General features: G+C 44.0%; 1 protein-coding gene across 11 annotated transcripts in view; it reads left to right on the plus strand.

Annotated features, from left to right (window-relative positions):
* The window catches only part of ABCC2 (ATP binding cassette subfamily C member 2), a 72,054-nt gene that overhangs the window by 18,126 nt on the left and 34,025 nt on the right, over positions 1–19,903 (plus strand). For 4 of the 11 annotated variants that reach the window (XM_045040546.1, XM_019813693.2, XM_045040545.1 and 1 more), the window contains exons 4-16: positions 3–137; positions 364–471; positions 933–988; positions 2,149–2,383; positions 4,461–4,621; positions 5,426–5,603; positions 9,252–9,506; positions 10,584–10,649; positions 12,969–13,106; positions 13,628–13,774; positions 15,432–15,516; positions 16,228–16,294; positions 18,349–18,475. In XM_045040546.1, the coding sequence (XP_044896481.1) occupies positions 3–137; positions 364–471; positions 933–988; positions 2,149–2,383; positions 4,461–4,621; positions 5,426–5,603; positions 9,252–9,506; positions 10,584–10,649; positions 12,969–13,106; positions 13,628–13,774; positions 15,432–15,516; positions 16,228–16,294; positions 18,349–18,475 (1,758 nt within the window). Of the gene's footprint in view, position 1; positions 138–363; positions 472–932; positions 989–2,059; positions 2,384–4,460; positions 4,622–5,425; positions 5,604–9,251; positions 9,507–10,583; positions 10,650–12,968; positions 13,107–13,627; positions 13,775–15,431; positions 15,517–16,227; positions 16,295–18,348; positions 18,476–19,903 lie in introns of those variants that run through there. The other 7 variants (XM_019813692.3, XM_019813695.3, XM_045040547.1 and 4 more) reach the window with 7 other exon arrangements.

The following is a 19,903-nucleotide window of genomic DNA, read 5'->3' on the forward strand; positions in this document are numbered from 1 at the left end:
AGCTCCTGGTTTTGCTGTTCCAACACAGCAGACTATGGTGTGTGCAGAAGGACTCTTGGTTCCTGTCCCTATTCTGGATTCTCTCAGTACTCTGTGGTGTCTTCCAGTTTCAGACTCTGATCCGGGCACTCTTAAAGGTAAGGAGGAAAGAGAGGGTGACACGAGGAGGTAGAGGTGAGCACCTTCTAAGAGTAAATGGCATACAGTCAGTTGAACTCTGGGATAGAATAGGGGAATTTGATGATAGGTTTTAATCATGAACATTGACATATGGGACATTTAGACTTAATTTGGAAAAAGGCCCATTTATTTCTGGTTGGTTTGTTTGTGTTTGTTTGTTTGTTTGTTTGTTTCCCCCCATAGGGCAACAATTCTAATCTGGCTTACTCCTGCCTGTTCTTCATCTGCTATGCGCTGAACGTCCTGATCCTGATACTTTCAGCATTTTCAGAAAAAGATGACTCCTCAAATGTGAGACACTAAATATGCCTACCTCATGTAGTATTTAACTGGATGGTATCTTGACACCTATAACTTCGAGATGCCCAGGGCTCATGGAGGACACATGAGCCCACAATATAGCAATGTGGACCATTTATGGCTTAAGGAAATAGAGTGACTAGCATGTGGAAATACTTTTATGTGCGTGGAAATACTTTGACATTGACTCGCCAATCTTTAGCATAGACAATTCATCATATATCTATGCCAGAAAATCTGATTTTTACTAATGACTTCAGGGTTTCCAGATAAATCTATGTTGTCTAGTCTACTTCAGTATTATATCTACTTTTTAGCATAACATTATATCTATAAAAATCTGTTTCTGATTATAGAGTCCCACAAAGTTCCTGTTTCAAATTGAATTACTTTTTGATTTTTTTTTCTTTTTTTTTCTTTTTTTTTTTTGTGTGTGTGTGTGTGTCTCACAGAATCCATCATTCACGGCTTCATTTCTGAGTAGCATTACCTTTAGTTGGTATGACAGGTAGGAAATGCCCGGAGCATGGGCTGTCTGTATCCCTACCCCTTCATTCTTCTGAAAGTGATGGAAATCTTAATTTTAAAAATGCTTCCTGAGGCCTCCATTTCTCCTCTTAGAGTCCAAGAATGTTAATGTAATGGATCTATTTATTTCAGAGGATGTGGAGGAGAGGGTGGAGGGGGATTTTCTTTTGGTGGTCTGGGGGTTCCACAGGGAAAAACAAAGGACATTAGGAAAAAAAGAGGCAGAAGGACAAGAAAAGGAGAATTTGGGTGCAGGCAGTGTGGCATGATTTGGAGGGTAAGGGGTGAAATAGCTGGGATACCAAAAGATCTGGAGCCTTCTTGGCAGGCTCATGAGGTCTATGAATCCCTTCTCAAATCATGTTTTAAATGTATAACGTAAAAGGTATAGAGTTACAAAGGAAACCGAATATATTGAAATATAATCACTTAAATATTAAAAAAAACACAAATTTGTGATGTAGTAACATAAGTGCTTCTTTAAGAATTCATTAAATGACAAGATCTAGTGATGGGGCTAATCATGATCACAACTTCAAAGTAATGATGATGTAAATGAGCCATGAAAACACTATGATGTCTCTTGGTGTCCAAGGCACAGGCAATCCTTTTTACAACTGTTTGGTAGCCTATGTTCATGTCCTAAGGAAAGGCTAAAATTCAGTTAGAAGCTAGTAAAAATAAAGATATAATTTATTTTGTATCCATGTCCTCAAATACCAGGTTGATGGGCCCTGATCTAGGGAGACTGTATAGAGGAGGCCTCCAGGGCTGCTCAGTTCCTTAAGGGCAGCATGAAAGCCCCTCAAGGAGATTCCAGAGTGGCAGAGAGGCAGCCAGTGTTTGAGGAGGAAGGATGGGGAGGAAGTGATGCTCTTTTGGCTTTTAATTCAGTAGTGCCGCCCCTCTTTCCCTTCTCCTCATCTTCTTCCATGTTCCATCACCTCTCGTATCTGTTTTCCGCACTTCCCACTCCTCTGCCAAGTTCAAAGGGCCAGAAGATGGGGCAGTGGCCCTCTTCCCATCCTCTGCCCCTCCATCTCTGAACCAGGGAGCAGGTTTTGAAAGAAGCAGCAAGGGACCTCCCCCTGCCCCGACTCCACATGTATGGTCTCAGCCTATGGGTCACTCTGGTTCCAGCATTGTTCTGAAAGGCTACAAGCAACCTCTGACACTCGAAGATGTCTGGGATCTTGATGAAAATATTAAAACGAAGACACTGGTCAGCAAGTTTGAAAAATATATGGCAGGAGAGCTGCAGAAGGCCAGGAAGGCAGTCCAGAGACGACAGCGGGGGAGAGCACAGGGGAACTCCAGGGACAGGCTGCATGGCTTGAACAAGAATCAGAGTCAAAGCCAAGATATCCTTGTCCTGGTAACTTTCCCATGAGTGTCTGTGTGAGTGTGCTTTATGTCTTCAAGCAGAAGGGCATCAGTGGCATAGTGATTCTGTCCTTACATTTTGATAGCACTTTATACAGTGCATTTTATATTATCTGTAGTATTCATAATACTAATAATACCTTAGTGATGGAAACATTTGAGTATAATGTGCTATTCTCTCTCCTTTTGGGTATGTTTGAAATTTTCTATTATGTGTCTTTAAAAATAGAAAAATAATATCTTAGCATTACTAGAATTTGCACCTTGGTGGGTTTTAGCATTAGGTAATTTATTCATTTATTTATTTACTCAACAATATTTATCAGTACCAAGTAACAGAGACTATTTTGGGCACTGGGCATAAGGAGTGGCCTGAAAGAGTCCTCTTTAGATAGCTGGAAAATAAATAATAAACCAATACATATTACTCCTTGAGAGTAATAAATGCTATTAAGAAAATACATTGGGGTGCCTGGGTGGCTCAGTCAGGGGAGCATCCGACTCTTGACTTTGGCTGAGGTCATGATCCCAGGGTTGTGGGATCAAGCCCCATGTTGGGCTTCATGCTGAGTGTGGAGCCTGCTTAAGATTCTCTCTCTCTTCCTCTGCCCTTCCCCTGCTTCCATGCTCGCTCGCTCTCTCTCTCTCTCTCTCTCTCTCTCTCTCTCTCAAAAAAAAAAAAAAAAGAGAGAGAGAGAAAAGAAAAACAAAACATGTTAATGTATTTGGTGTGAAGTGACTTAAGGGTCCTAGGAGAGACTTCTCAGAGGAGCTGGCACTTGAGCAGAGACCCAAAGTCTGAGAAGAATCCACCTGGGGGATCATCAGAAAGAAGTGTAATCCAGTCCAAAGGAACAGGAATGTGAGGCTGAGGGAAACACACTTTATTCAGAGAGCTTCAAGAAAGTTCTGGGGCATGGAGGGAGAGGCTGAGCAGGCGGTGAGATGAGCTCAGGGAAGTGGACAGGGACTGAGCTGTGTAGACGTTTAGGGACCATGGTTAGGAATCTGGGTTTTATTTTACAAAGATGGACAGCTAGGGGAAGGCTTTGAGCAGAGGAGTAATGTGACCAGATTTATACTCTTAAAAGCCCATTTGGGCTGTTGCTGGAAGAATGGATGATTGGGGGGCAAGGGTGGAAGCTGGGAGGCAGGCGGGGGCAAAAGAGACTGATCAGATGGGATCTCAGTGACAAAATTACAAGAGGATGTCACTGGTAGAAAAACCTGGAAACTGAGGCTGAGAAGCTGGAGTTTGGGGCCTGATGGGACCCAGGAGAATGTAATAAAGAGGCCAAATCATAGGAAAAGGAAGACACAAGTGAGTGGTAATGCCCCATGTATTAGATTCCCGGGGCTGCCCTAACAAAACACCACAAAATTAACACAATCTTTTTGTGTCACAGGTAGAAAGCTAGAAGTCTAAAATCAAAGTATCAGCAGGGCCATGTTTTTTCCAAAACCTGTAAGGGAGAAACCTTCCTTGCTTCTTTTACCTTCCGGTTTTGCTGTCCCTTGGCTTGTGGATGCATCACCCCGATTTCTGCCTCTGTCATCACATGACCATCTCCTCTCTGTATCTGAGTCTCTTCTCTTATGAAGACACCAGTCATATTGAAGTAGGGCCCACCCCCTCTTGACTTCATCTTCACTTGATTACATCTGCAAAGGCCCTATTTCCAAATAAAGACACATTCTGAAGTACTGGGGATTAGGGTTTCAATGTATCTTTTGGGGGGACATAATTGAACCCACAACAACCATAAGTGAGAGAAAAAACCAAAAAGACTTCCGAACATCAAAAAAATATACTGTCACCCTTCACTCTCAGGATTACCCTCCAGGCTGCCACTTGGAGTCTATTCTTTGTTTTTATGTGGTATTCTCACCAGTTTAGTTGCCTGGTGAGGCGGCTGAAAGGGTGGATGGTAACCAGGCAGTGAGAAGACCAAAATCTGTACAAAGAAGGTGACAGGACTCAGAGGCTTAACACTCTGGAGCTGTGCGGTGCAAGACAAAGTTTTACACTACATAGCCCTGTGGGCACTGTTGTTTGGTTTTATACCTAGGAAGATGTTAAAAAGAAAGAAAAGTCTGGCACTACAGAAAACTTTCCCAAGGCCTGGTTGGTCAAGACTCTCTTCAAAACTTTCTACGTCATACTCTTGAAGTCCTTCCTACTGAAGCTGATGCATGACCTCCTCATGTTTCTGAATCCTCAGCTGCTGAAGTGAGTCCTGGGCCTTCCTTATCCTTTCAGGACCTCCTCTGCCTTTTGCTTGTCCCTTGTATATGCACGCAGGGGCTTAATATTAAATTCCCATTTTTTTTAAATGCTCATGATAGCCTTCCACCTTGCAGTGCTATGTTCATGAGAAACGCAAGGCCATTTTCAAGCTCTAAAATGCTATATCTTTTGGCCTTCCTCTTTTCTACATCTCTCTCCTCCTAGGAAGCCAGATACTAGTTAGGGGCTCTTGTAAACAGAACTGATATAGGAAGAGCCATGCCCAAGAGGTGGGCAGCAAATCGAACACAGACTTGTACCTAGTGTCTGTAACTCCATCTCTCCGGCCACTGCCTTCGGTGGGAGGGTCAGGTTAATCATGACAAGACTTCACGGTCTGCCAGAATCTATGGGATGAGCTGCCCTCTGGGACAAGTTCTAACTCATGCTGGATACTTTTCGGGCTTGCATTGTCCAAGAACGAATCCATTTATCCCACAAGACGTCTTTTACCAGGGGCTGGGGGAAGAATGGGCCAAAGCATAGCAATGGCAGCTATGTAGAGTTTCTCTCATTAACCCTATTCACAGCCATGTCTCATCAACTCTAAGCTGTCACTGCTATTCCTCCAAGTAAAAGTGAGAACAGTGGCATAACTGTGGAGTTCAGGTCTTCCAAAGGCATTGGAAAATGCTGGTCACTTCTGTTAACTGCGGGGCAGGGGTAGGGTAGCTGGCTCTCGCTGAGCAATGTGAAGGGTCCTTGGAGACCTCATGAGCATCACTTACATGTTTTTTGTTTTGGCAGATTGCTGATCTCCTTTGCAAATAACCGAGACGCGTATGTGTGGGTTGGATATCTCTATTCGGTCCTCTTCTTTGTTGTGGCCCTCATCCAGTCTCTCTGCCTTCAGAATTACTTTCAACTGTGCTTCATGCTGGGGACAGGTGTGCGGGCAACCATCATGGCTTCCGTATATAAGAAGGTAAGTGGATTGTGTCAGACCTCACCGCAGAAAATCCCCTTAGTAGGTGTGAGCACTTATCCCAAGATTAAAAAAAAATTTGATGGAAATGCTAGCTGACCCTTAACACTTGGTTCTGACTAGATAGCTTCCTTTAATTGTTCCTTTGAAAACTGTGAAAAGCAGATTCACAGACAAAGGGTGTATGTGTTTTGGGGACATAGGGAGATACTCTCCAGAGGAGAGCTGGTAAGCTGTCCCCTGCCCAGGGTCTGCCTTTCACCCTTGAAGGCTTGCATGCCTGTCCCTCTCTTCCTGCCTCTCCTGACAAAGTGAGAACACCTTGGAAAAGAATGTAAGATCAGGGTGCTTGTATATGGCAGCACATATACTAAAATCAGAAAGAATGTAAGATCAGAAAAGAAGTTGGCCAAGGGCAAACTCTTAAAACCACCAACATTTAAACTGGGTATTACATGAAGCTGGGCTCACAAGACTTGGTGCATCCATCTCAGATTATAATGTTGCTATAGACTAGAATTCTCTATGGGCCAGGACTCTGTCTCCCTGACCCACTTTTGCCTAGAGACTGATTTTTCTAACCTTTAGCATCTGACCACCCCTTCTCTGCCCGACTCCTTCTCTCATTTTATAAATACAGTCACTTTGGTTACTGAATTCTGCAGACTTGAAATTTTCCATTTCCTTATGATGATTTTGCTAATCTTCTAACACGTTGCTTTTAACATTTTGCTTTCTCAGGGCACCTGTATTTTCCTTGTGTCCTAGATGCCAAGGTGAAATCTCATTTCATCCCTGAAAATAGAATCAATCATATCTCAATAAAAAAATAAAAAATAAATAAATAAAAAGGATTGAAAATAGAGTAGTTACAGTCAGTGACTACAAGCCTGAGGAGAAAATTCAGAAATAAGGAGATAGGACTTTTTATAGAACAGAACATTAAACATCAACTGCCTTTTCTTCCCCTCCTTCTTGTACCACTAGAGAGTTCCATCATAGTGATTTCTCTTTTATGGTTCTTGGTTTTCTCCTTTGCATTTGTCTCTTAAAACCCATGTGTCACTGTCTTCCCCAAGCAGATGTTGACTCACCAAGAGGCCCAGACAGGTGAGGTGCCTGGGTGGCTCAGTTGGTTAAACATCCAACTTCAGCTCAGGTCATGATCTCATAGCTTGTGGGTTTGAGCCCCACGTCGGGCTCTGTGCTGACAGCTCAGAGCCTGGAGCCTGCTTTGGATTCTGTGTTTCCCTCTCTCTCTGCCCCTTCCCTGCTCATGCTCTGTCTGTCTCTCAAAACTAAATAAACGTTTAAAAAAAAAAAAAAAAAAGGAGGGGCGCCTGGGTAGCTCAGTCTGTTGAGCATTCGACTTTGGCTCGGGTCATGATCTCACAGCTTGTAAATTTGAGCCCCGCATCGAGTTCTGTGCTGACATCTTGGAGCCTGGAGCCTGCTTCAGATTCTGTGTCTCCCTCTCTCAATCTGCCCCACCCCCACTTGCACTCTGTCTCTCTCTCAAAAATAAATAAACATTAACAAAAATTTTTTTAAGTTAAAAAAAAAGGGGGGGGGGGAGAGAGAGAGAAACCCAGACAGGTAGTCCAAATGTCTTTAACCCAGAAGTCTGGTCAAGTCTTTTGAATTCCTGCATACCCTCACACTGGGATTGGTCCTCCCCCAATTTTTTTTTTTGTGTGTGTGTTTTTAATTCTTTTTTGAGAGAGAGAGAGAGAGAGAGAGAGAGAGAGAGAGAGAGAGAATGTGAGCAGAGGAGAGGCAGAGAGAGGGAGACACAGAATCTGAAGCAGGCTCTGGGCTCAGAGCTGTCAGCACAGAGCCCAATGCGGGGCTCGAACTCATGAGCTCTGAGATCATGACCTGAGCTGAAGTTGCATGCCTAACCAACTGAGCCACCCAGGCGCCCCATGTCTTGCCTCAATTTTTAATCCCCTTATTTCTTCTGGAGATACTGGATTTCTGTTTGCAGGATATGAGGTCAATAACCAAGCTGTCTCAGCCATTTTTATGAATGTACACTTTTACAATTGTGTTGACTCATTCCCACTATTTTTGATTCTTAATATATTCCAAGTTTACAACTGTTACAATCCACAAAGAATTTTGAAAATGGTGATTTTAATAAGACTTTCATTCAAATTAATATTGCTACTAAAATAGAATTTAAAATTGACTTTATATGTTTAGGCAGTGCTTCATTTATGAAATGTTATAAAACATTTTTTTCATATCCATTATAAATCCATGGTCCTGTGAAGGAACAGCATTATTTACAGAGAAGTAAGGATTAGATCATTTCAGTGCCTATAATCACACAGCCAGGACTTGCCCTCAGATAAGGGCTGTTGGGACTAAGCCAATGTCTTTTCTACTGTATTGAGATTTATTGAGAGTAGAAAAGTGATGACCTTGAAGGGCAATTTGTTTGGTTTTTTGGTTTGGTTTTTGTTGGGGGGGGGGTGGCATATTTTTGCTTTTCCATACTAAACGGGAGGCATAGCAGTGAACTGATTTCTCTAGAACGTTGGTGGCCTAACGTTTGGGGGAACGTCCCTCATTTTACTGTATAAACAAGAATTGTGTTATGTTCCAAAGAAATATGTCTTGTGGATATGATGACAGTACAGCTTCTAGGAAGTGGCTGGAGGTGGATCCCTGGAACTAACCTTAGCCCATACCCTATCTTTGGGGGGCTTAGAAGTCTCCCCTTCCTCCAGGAAGATGTAGTGGTATGAAGAATGTTCAGGAGGTGGTTTGGTGGGCATGGTGTGAATTGGTTTCAGTGCCCCCACCCCAATCCCTTGGCAAGGTGCATTTGTGCAAGGCATTGGTATAAGTAACAGACCTGTGGACGGACAGTAGTCTTTTGGTCTCTCTAACATGAGAACGGGGGCCCATGCTGTATGAGTCAGCATCTAGATATTGCCTACCAATTCTTGACCAAAACAAATGGTTTTGCTTCAAATGCGTGAACCCTACAGCTTTCCTCTTCATTCTAAGATCTCTGTCCTTGGAAACGGTTGCAACTTCTTCATAAGAATATGACTTCCAATAAAACTGCCACGTCAGAAGTCTGCACGGCCAGAATCCACTCATGATTCTTGCCTTCCTTTTATCCTTCACTATCTGATTCCCTACTGTGTGCCATGTGATACAGGAGTGAAATGAACAGATATAGCCCTTGTCCTCCCGGGTTCGCATCTGGTGGAGAAATAGAAAAACAATTACAGTTCAGTGTCACTACCGTAATGACAGAGGTTAGTCCAGAGTGTTATGGGAGTACACAGGAGGGGTATCTACCCCAAACTCTGGAGTCCAGGGAAGTCTTCTCAGAATAAATTCCATCTAAACTGACACTAAAGAATAATTAGGAATTTTCTGAGCAAAGAAGTGTGTGTGTTGGGGTGGAAGTGGTAGGGGGTTCAGGGAGGTGGGAATAGCCTGAAAGGGTGGTCAAAAATGAGAGAACACTGTCTGTAAGATTTGGAGGCAAGAAGACCTAGCCTCTTGGAAAAGTTGTGTCCATATGGAGCCCATCCTTCTAGTGTGTTCTTACTTCCTGAGTTTCCCTTTTACTCCCCATTGTTCTTGGACTTATCCATAGATCCCAATTCCAATCTTTATCTTTAGGCGCTGACCCTATCCAACCAGAGCAGAAAGCAGTACACCATTGGAGAAACTGTGAACCTGATGTCTGTGGATGCCCAGAAGCTCATGGATATGACCGGCTTCATCCATTTGCTGTGGTCAAATATTCTACAGATTACTTTATGTATCTCCTTCCTATGGGCAGAGCTGGGACCCTCAGTCTTAGCAGGTGTTGGGGTGATGGTACTTCTAATCCCAATTAATGGGATACTTGCCACCAAGAGTAGAGCTGTTCAGGTAAAGAAACCGAGTCACCCTAGGGAGATCTCTACACCCTCTTCAAAGTCTAAAGTCTTTTGCTTACTCTAACTCTTGGGCATTTGGGCAGGCAATGCTAATGGAAGACTTTCCACCATCCCAAATGACTGTGGCTTTCTCTGGATTCCCTCTCATCTTTTGAGCACCGTTAAGGTTTATATACTCCATCTTTGTTCATGTTAGATGGCAGAGCCTGATTGGAGAGGGGAGAGCTTCCCAGGGACCCGGCACATAACTCTTCCACCCTGCTCTGCTGGACTGTTCTTCAAGTAGTGATTATTGGCCCTGCTTCTCTGTCATAGCAATACAAACCAATCATGCAGAGCAGACACATGAGTGACCCAGACATTACGCCTAAATCCTGGCAGTCATCCCTGCTCCTACCAGGTGGCGGGGCTCCATGCCGATAGTCCTTTGCTCTGCCAGAAGTCATAGGTTGGGTGGGTGGACTCAATGGTGTACGTGATCTATTCATGCATTCACTTTGCATTCCTTTAGTCCCAAAGAATTACTTTTAAAAGATTTTCTGTACATACTATTCTGGGAATATGGCAGCAAATTAGACAAAGCTCTTGCTCTTATGGAGCTTACTTACATTCTATTTGCAGTGGAGAATCAGGCCATAAACAGAAGTGAAGAAGAAAACTATCAGGTCATGATAGTACTATGAAGAAAATTAAACAGAGTGAGATGAGAGCAAGTGAATGGGTGCTGGTTTTAGATTATGGGGTCAGGAAAAGCCTCTGTGAGGAGGGTACATGTGAACTGGGCTCTGAATAGCATGAGCCTGACTGTGCAAGAGGAAGCCTCGGGAAGAACAGCCTGGGAAGAGGCGCAGGCAGGCAAAGCCTGTGGGGGCAGAAGTGAACTGGGTGTAGTTAAGGATCAGAAAGCAGATGGGTGTGGTGGGAGCAGCCTGAGCAGAGCAGGGAGGGATGCATCCCATCACCAGGCACCCATGTGACAGCCACAGGTGCCATCACTAGGACCTAGCATCTGCAGCAACTCTGGACCCTCTTACGAGGAAGTGTGTTTTGCTTGACTTTTTCCTGGCAGGTAAAAAATATGAAGAATAAAGACAAACGTTTAAAGATCATGAATGAAATTCTCAGTGGGATCAAGGTGAGAAGCCGAGTACAGGTGGCCCGGGTGTAAAATGCCAGCAGCAGAGGGTTCTCGGCCTTCAAAAGGCCTGGCAGGGCTTGCGGGTCTCCCCCACTTCTGGGCCTGTGGTGTGTCCCAGGACTCCCAACCCCTGTTAGCAGGTCTCCTGCTTCTCCTTCCAGTGGTCTCAGGCCCTCCTTCAAAACTTCATTTCTCTTTATTTACCCTAAATGGTTGCTTTTCTTCTCATGTTTTACTGTCGAAATTGTCAAACGTGCACACAAGTGGAGTGAATGATGTGATGAACCCCCATGGACTTCTCACCTAGGTCTAGCAATTATCAGCATGATCTAGTTTCATCTATGTACCCACTTCATGCTCTGCTAGATTTTTTTTTTAAGTTTATTTATTTATTTTGAGAGAGAGTGAGCACGAGAGAGCAGGGGAGGGGCAGAGAGTGAGAGAGAGAGAATCCCAAGCAGGCTCTGCATTGTCAGCAAGGAACCTGATGTGGGGTTCCAACTCATGAACTACAAGATCATGACCTGAGCCGAAATCAAGAGTTGGATGCTTAACCGACTGAGCCACCTAGGCACCCCTCTGCTAGATTATTTTTAAAGCAAATCCCAGATGTAGTATCTTGTATTTCACATAAATACTTTGTGTTTCTAAAAGACTTTATTTTTTTTAACATAACCACAATACCATTATCCCACCTTAAAAAAAATTAGTCATTTTTGGTACCATTAAATTTCCCCAGTTGCCTCAGATGTCATTTGTTTGCTGTTAATTAGTTGGAATAAGGATCCAAAAAATCCACACATGGCATTTAGTTGCTACTGCTTTTAATCTATAATTGACTCTTCCCCCCCCCTCCTTTTCTTTTTATCTTTGTCATGTTGGAGAAACTGCGTTGTCTTATTTCCTATATTTCTTATAAATTAGTAATCAGATCTAGAGGCTTGATTAGATAGGGGATATTTTTGTTTTGATTTTTGGTGGAGGTAGGGAGGACAGATACTTTCAGGCAGTACCATGTGCTTCCAAACACCAGCAATGGTGAGTGTTCGGGGGTCCAGGTGATTCACCCCTTATTAGGTTTCCTGCCACTCTTTCCCTCAGAGCAGTGATTTGTGGCTCTGGCAGCACATTTTGACCCCCAGGAAGTTTGACCCCCAGGAAGTTTGACTCTCAATGAGGCTTGGGCCCTAATTCAAACCATTTAAATTAGACTTTCTGGGGCTGAGGCCTAGGCATACATAGGTTTTAAAATCTCCCCCAAGTGATTCTAATATGCAGCCAAGTTTGAAAACTGTCCTAGAAGTTCTTGCAGCTGCTGATCATTGCCTTGATCTATTATATCATTAGGAATTGCAAAAGAGTGAAATTTGAATTCTATTATTCCTTTAGCATCGATTAGCTAGTTGGTTATACTAAGATAAAGTTTGTGCAGGACAGGCAGGAAAAATGCTGGTTTTTTCCCCCTCTTTTGGCCAGCTTTCAAAATAACGCATTTCTTCCTCCAAAGCTTACCAGCAAGTTAATTTTTAATATATGTGTTATTTTGAATTCAAGGATTTAAACATTACCCTAAACTTTTTGAAAATGAAGCAGAGGCCTCTTTTAACTCTCTGGTATTTCTCTACGCAGAATTCTGATATGCCTTTTTGCTAAATGTGGCAAAATGAAAAGGTAGCCCTGGCCCTGAGTCTCCTCTCTAATGCTTGCTAGCTTGGTAACTTTGGGCAAGCTACCTGGTATCTTCTGCCTCTTTCCTCTTCACTAAAACTGACACAATAATTCTGCAAAAGTAGGGGACTCTCCTTGGTTTTCCCAGAACTTTCTGGGCTTAGCATTGAAAGCCCCATGTCCTGGGCAACCTCTTAGTTCCAGGCAAACTGGGACCATTGATCACACTAAGGTTGTTATAAGGATTAAGTAAGATCATGTGTTCAAAATGTTCTGTACAGGGACACCTGGGTGGCTCAGTTGGTTGAGCGTCCGACCTTGGCTCAGGTCATGATCTTGTGGTTGACAAGATCTCTGTGCTGACAGAGCCTGGAGCCTGCTTTGGATTCTGTGTCTCTCCTCTCTGCCCCTCCCCCACTCATGCTCTGTCTCAGAAATAAAGATTAAAAAAAATTAAAACGTTCTGTACATAGTAGGTTTCTGACAAATGCAACCTACCTTTCTATAATAATACTTTATAATCTGGATTTCTACCCCCCCCCCCACTCCCCTATTTTGGAGAGCCTATCCTAAAACCTGGGTAGATGAGATCTGTCTGGTGTCCTTTGGGGGCAACAGTGTGAGCTGTGCTGTTTTCTATCCTATTAGATCCTGAAGTATTTTGCCTGGGAACCTTCATTCAAAAAGCAAGTCCGTGAACTTCGGAAGAAAGAGCTCAAGAACCTGCTGACCTTGGGTCAGATGCAGACTATAATGATATTTTTCTTATACTTAAGTCCAGTCCTGGTGAGTGACAGGAGTCAATGGACTGGGTCAGCTTCCTGAAGAGGAAGGTCTGTTCTCAGCAGACTGCCCAGTGCCTCTAGGCCTAACCCCGAAATCCTGGAAAATCTATCCCCCTCCTCAACTTCCCAAAGTTGCTATTCCTACCTGGTGCCCCCAACTCTAATGTCACCCTTGTGTACAATTTGGTCATCTGGCAGCCCGGAGTAAGTTTCCAGGATAGTCAGCATGAATGTGGTAATCAGGAATGGTTTGCATAGGAGAGCTTCTTGTCTTCTTGAGGAGGCTGTGTGGGTCTAGAGAGGGGAGGAACACCAATATAGGAGCCCGGAGACCCGAACTCTGGTCCCAGTAATACAATTAATTGACTGTGACCTCGGGCAAAATATTTCCTGTGTAACACAAGAAGGTTGAGATAATGATCCCTAAGGCTCCTTCAACTCTGATATACTGTGTTCCTGAAACTTAGCATAAGTGTTTGAACTCTTTTTAGAAATGAATTGCTCATGACCTTGCTTTTCCAGGTGTCTGTGATCACATTTTCAGTTTACATTCTGGTGAATAGCAATAATGTTTTGGATGCAGAAAAGGCCTTCACCTCCATCACCCTCTTCAATATCCTGCGTTTCCCCCTGAGTATGTTTCCCATGGTAATCACCTCCATGTTACAGGTGGGTAGAAGCCCTCACTGCTAACTGATTATCTCTGGTTAAAAGGCTTACATCCCAAAATGACTGCCCTATTGTATCTTACTTCTCGCTTCTGCTGGTGAGCTTTCAATTAGATTTGTTTGGTCTCTGGAGACCAAGTTTGATCTTAATAAAATCACAAGCTCTCTGAGCCCTAGTTTATCTGACTCTAAAATGAGGATAATCATACCAATCTTCTCTACCTCACAGGGAGACAGTGCCTGTGAAAGCATTTAATGAGATTATGATGATTAGCTGATACCTGGAGCGTTTCTAAGCCCTTTTCCCGGCCCAATTTCCCCCACATTTTACCAAGACTCTTGGGGTATTTATATAGCATTAGGGAAATGCAGCATACGTGGAAAGAAAAGACCCTCTCTGCATGAAGCCATGTGGTGGTGGAACTGAATACAGCTCTCAAGCTGTCAGTGAGTTTGGAGTTCAAGAGGACTCGGATGGGCCAGAGGGAGTGTCTGGTTCCTGAAAAGTGAGCACAGTCACTGAGATGGACCAGGTACCAGACCTCAGGATATTCACAGGGCAGGTGGTAGGCTAGTGAGGTAATCAGAAAGATAGAGAATGGTGATGTGCACTTACACTAAGGGTGGCATGCTTTAGACCGCTCAGGCCATAGGAAGGATGAGTTTCAGACCTCACTACCCTGGAGGGGGTTAAGAAAGACTGACAGGTTTGGCTGATAAAGAAACAGTATGCTCTTTCTAGACTCCAATAGCTTAGTACATAAATTGCAAGAGCAAGATCAGCAAAGGTGTCTGCTCCCTGCCTTCCCTATCTCGCGGGGTGACTGTGAAACAAAAGGGGCCAGATGATAATGTAACACGGGCATTACATGATAATGTAAACGAGGCACTCTGTTTCTGAGGGGCGGATCCATGCAACAGCTGAGTGGTTTTGTAGCCTGCAACTGCACTCAAAGGAAAGGCAAGACAGAAAGTCCACTCTTTCATCAGAACCCAGGTGGTAATGAGAAACGATCTCTCTGACAGGCTCCCTGAAAACAGGCAAGTGAGAAAGGTCCTTGTAAAAGCCCCTAGGATCTCTGCCCAGTTCTCATGTTTCAGGAGACCACAGGGTGTTCTGCCAATGCTTAGGTCAGCTGCAGTTTAAACTTGGCCTGTGTGGAGTTTTCTAAGGTCACTGTGGTGCCATGGCCAATTCCTGTATAAAGGGTCCCAGTAGTGGCTCAGTTAGGACACTGGGCAGGACCAAGGCATAGACTCCATTAAAGAAGAGCACACCAGGGGCCCAGTTACCAAAAGCAGATAGAAATTAGGATTTTGTCTTAGAAGAAGGCAGAAGACAGTTTCTGGAACTGGGTCCAAAGATTGAAGAGATGGCAATAGAGTTGACCCCAGCACCACAAGTTTTCTAAGGGGCTGAAACAGCATCTTAATTTCCCTCTGTGCAGAGAGGGATGTCTTCCAGGGCTGAAACGTGGCTGAGTCTATGGGGGTGTCCAGAGGTTCCAGATGTAGCAAATGGTAAACCATCGGCAAGAGGCCTGGCAGGTTGACTCTCTGCTTCCACATCCAGGGCTGATGACAAAGTCAAAATCCTCTCCCTGCTCATGCTTGTCGTTGGATTTTTTATTCTTGAGATCCTTTGTGTCCCCCTCTAGGCCAGCGTTTCCACAGAACGGCTAGAAAAGTACTTGGGAGGGGATGACTTGGACACATCCGCCATTCGACATGAGTACAATTTTGGTAATGAATTCGGAAGTTGCTTCCCCAACTTATTCACAGTGCTGGCACCAGAACTTTGACATAGGAGGGCTTAGGGGCAGCAAACTGATTGAAAGGGAGAGCTAAGGGATTTACTTTAACCTACATTTGCATAACAAGCTTACTATTTTTACTTAAGTGACATTTTCATTTAGAATAGGTTGCTTAGCCAGATGGCTAAACCATAGTCTGAGGATAAGCAGGGAATCCTGCAAAAGATCTAGAAAAGAGAAGTCAAGATGGAGCCAACCATGGGAACTTGGGGAAAGTAGGCTGGAGTGAAAGAACATTTGCAAGGTCTGAAGATCTAAGGATTGGGGGGCAGACACAGCCAGAGGGACCTGTGGACCTGGAATCCAGGGAGTGACCAGGTTTGTATATAGAGGTAGAATTTTTACCAGGACATGAGGCAACAGAGGGTGTGAGAATGTGCCCACAGGCAGACATTGCAGAGGTGTCTGCAGGTCAGGAATCTGGCTAACAAGCTTGGGAATTCAACCAGAACCGCTTTTGTTTGCAGGCCACTTTTGGTCTCACCAGGGGAACTTCCCTCTGCCTCCTGTTAATGTAGGAGCCAGCACTGATAGGTGATCTTGGGATCTGCTGAAGGAGGGACGCAGGAGGGCTGAGAAGGGGCAGACAGACACATGAGGACCTACATCTGACTAAAAGAGAGGGCCTTTTTCTCAACAGACAAAGCTGTGCAGTTTTCAGAGGCCTCCTTTACCTGGGACCGGGATCTGGAAGCCACAATTCGAGAGTGAGTTGCCTCCTGTCCAGCCTGCTGTTCTTTAGGCTTCTCCTTGCCAGTCCTGTTACTGGAAAATTCCAACCACTAGGGCATGTGAAATATGGACAATGTGCACACATTCCATTAGATTTCAGTGCAGGCTGAAACCCTGGGGAGACCAGCGGACAGCAAAACTCCCGAGCCTCTTTCCCCAGAAGTGCACCTGCCACCAGGCTGTCTTACTGTGGGACTGTGGGCTCCAGCTAAGAACCCAGGAAGACCTTTGTTCACCAGATTGTGGATGGAGGTAGTGCAGCAAGTGGCCTAGGTCTCTGGGTATGATAAAGGATACACACCAAAGCCTGAAACCAATTTAAGTTCGTTTGTTCGTTTAAGAACAGTAATCAAGAATATGGCTTCTTTCCCCAAAGTGGACAACAGGAGCTGCTTCTACAAAGATTAAACTTGAGGTCTGGAGTTTTACATCTAACTAACCCATTCCCACCTCCCACCTCCTCTGCCCTAAGCCAACCCTTTCTTGCCACGCTGTTGCTTGTCTAGTAGTTCCTCTTCTGCAGTTTTGCTTTCCTTGGTTTCGGTTACCTGCAGTCAACCTGTGTGTGGAAGCAGATGATCCTCCTCCTGACGAATGGTCACGTCAATAGTAGCCTAATGTAGGTCACAGTGCTCCCATCATTCACCTCCCTTCATCTTTCCACCTAGGCATTGTATCATCTTGCATCATCAGAAGGGTGAGTGCATGACAGTCAATGAGAGTTAAGACGCCATTCACATATCTTTCATTACAGTTTATTGTTATAATTGTTCTATTTTACTAGTTATTGTTGTTAACCTCTTCCTGGGCCTAATTTATAAATTGAACTTTACCGTAGGTATGTCTGGATAGGAGAACACATGGTCTATACAGGGTCAGATAGACAGTATATACCCAACTCCACTGAACGTAGCACACATAATATACCAGGAAGCCTGAGCAGGCCACATCTTTGTTCCCAACCCAGCACACCTTATCTTCTCCCTGTTACACCTGGGTCTTTCCACACTTCTATTCCTACAGCCTTTCATATAGATTCTGGAGCTTGCCCCGGGATGCTATCAGGCCAGAAGCCCCTCCTCTGGACCTTCCCAACCTGAAAGCCTCCCTTTGCAGAGAAAAGGCTGGACACAGCCCCCATTTTGTACTGAACTTCTTTTAGACTTACACTAGCAAAGGGCAGTTTCAGAAAGACTGTGAACAAGTTCCTGATGTTCTTGATATACTAGGGACTCAAAAACAGGGTGGGCACAGAGTTTCGAGGAGCCCTTCCCAGTGTGTGTCCCTCCCTAGTTAGACACAGCCAAAGCTCCAGGAGAGGGGAAGGTGTTCTGTGCTTCCAGCAAGTGTTCCATTGAATGGCCATTCTCATTAAACAGCCAAGTTTGGGAAACCCTGATCTATTCCAACCCTATTAGTTCATAAATGAGAGTCCAGAGGATGTGACTTTCCAAGATCATATAGTTCAGCAGTGGCAAAGATGAGACTTGAACTCAGGTCTCTAAGCTCCCATTAAGTTCTTGTTCAATGGTACCATGTTGGTGCTAAGAGAATTTTCCCAGTTGAAACCTACATTTGGCACAAACAGCTTATAGACAGTTGGATAAGTTAGGGCTCATTCTCTAGCCCTTTTGAGCTTATAAAAAACGTATTAAAGAAGCACTTCAGAGTCTTATATATCCAAGACAAATTTTCCAATCTTGAGGGAAAATCTAATACGAGACTTCTTATGAATGGTCTGAGAAGTGGCCGGAACTACTCTTGAAAAACACCCCTCACCTCCTTTAAATACACTTCTCTTGAGGCGCCTGGGTGACTCAGTCAGTAAAGCGTCTGACTCTTGATTTCAGCATAGGTCATGGTCACACAATTCATGGGACCGAGCCCTGAACCGGGCTTGGTCCTGACAGTGCAGAGCCTGCTTGGGATTCTCTCTTACTCTCTTTCTGCCCCTTCCCCATGCTCGCTCGCTCACTCACTTTCTCTTAAAATAGACACTTAAAAACCAAATACACTTCTTTCTTTTCAGTGTGAACCTGGACATTATGCCAGGCCAATTGGTGGCTGTGGTGGGCACTGTGGGCTCTGGGAAGTCTTCCTTGATGTCAGCCATGCTGGGAGAAATGGAAAATGTCCACGGGCACATCACCATCAAGGTGAGAGGGGATGCTAAGGAAAAGAGTTCTGACCTTGAGATGTGGGCCACTGAGCACTGCTTTCTCGTTTTGGAGAATGCACTGAGGACTAGAATCTGATGACCACTGTTGTTGTTTTGCCGTAGATGCGGTCTTGGAGACGTTAGGTAGACTTGTAAAGTGTAGATTCTTTGCCCCACCCCACACATATAATCAGACTCTGGGGATAGAGTCTAAAAATCTGCATGTTTAATGAGGTCCTATGCATACTAAAGTTTGAAAACTGTTTAACAGAGATCTCTTCCTTCAAAGTATAGGCAATTCTGCTACATCTAGGTTTCTAAAAGCATCATTAAAAACTTACATACCTGCGGCAACTGGGTGGCTCAGTTGGTTAAGTGTCCAATGCTTGATTTCAGCTCAGGTCATGATTTCAGTTTGTGGGCTCGAAGCCTGAGTTGGGTTCTCTGTGACAGTGTGGAGCCTGCTTAGGGTTCTCTGCCCCCTTCCCACGTGTATGTGTTTGTGTGCTTTCTCTCTCTCTCTCTCTCTCTCTCTCTCTCTCTCTCTCTCTCTCTCTCAAAAATAATTAAAAAAAACTGACACAACTTTGTAACTAGCGTACCAACAAAACCAATAACAATTAAAACAGCAGCACTGTAAAATCCCCACTGGCAATTACACTGAGCATCACATGTAGCTTTAGACTCCCGATTTCCTCTTCCTCCTCTGAGAGTTTGGTCTTTGACTTCACTTGCTCAAAAATTTGATACAGGGTGTAGACATCATTGTCAATTATATATTTTTTAACCCAGAAGAAATCTTTTCATAGCATCTCCATGAGCACTCTCAGCTTCCCCAGAGAGTTCAATTTAGAGGAACTTATAAGTACTTGGAATCACTTAACCAGCCACTACTTACACCAAAAAAACCCCCACGTGTCTGTAGATTTTTTAGGTTTTTTCCTTAAGATCTTCATATATTGCTAACCATTTCTTTCTAATTATGGGAAAGCTTGCCCCTGACTGCTTGACACTAAGATGCTCAGAAAATTAAAAATTAATGCTTCTTCCACATTATACTGACCTTATTCCCTGATTTACCAATCCCTCATGAGCCAATTTACATTAAATAATATGAGATATAACGGAGCAGATGCTACTGATTTAACTGTTTCCTAACTTCTTCTTTTTGTTCACTTGGAACATTTCTTTATTTAGTCCTTTAGAAGTCAATTTTGAATTAAAAAATTTTTTTAAATGTTTATTTTTGAGAGAGAGAGAGAGAAACAGAGGACTATTGGGGGAGGGGCAGAGAGAGAGGAAGACACAGAATCCAAAGCAGGCTCCAGGCTCTGAGCTGTCAGCACAGAGCCGACACAGGGCTCAAACTCACCAACTGCAAGATTGTGACCTAAGCCGAAGTTGGACACTTAACCAATTGAGCCAC

Source organism: Felis catus, chromosome D2 (genome assembly GCF_018350175.1).
Source record: "Felis catus isolate Fca126 chromosome D2, F.catus_Fca126_mat1.0, whole genome shotgun sequence".
Classification (NCBI taxonomy): Eukaryota; Metazoa; Chordata; class Mammalia; order Carnivora; family Felidae; genus Felis; species Felis catus.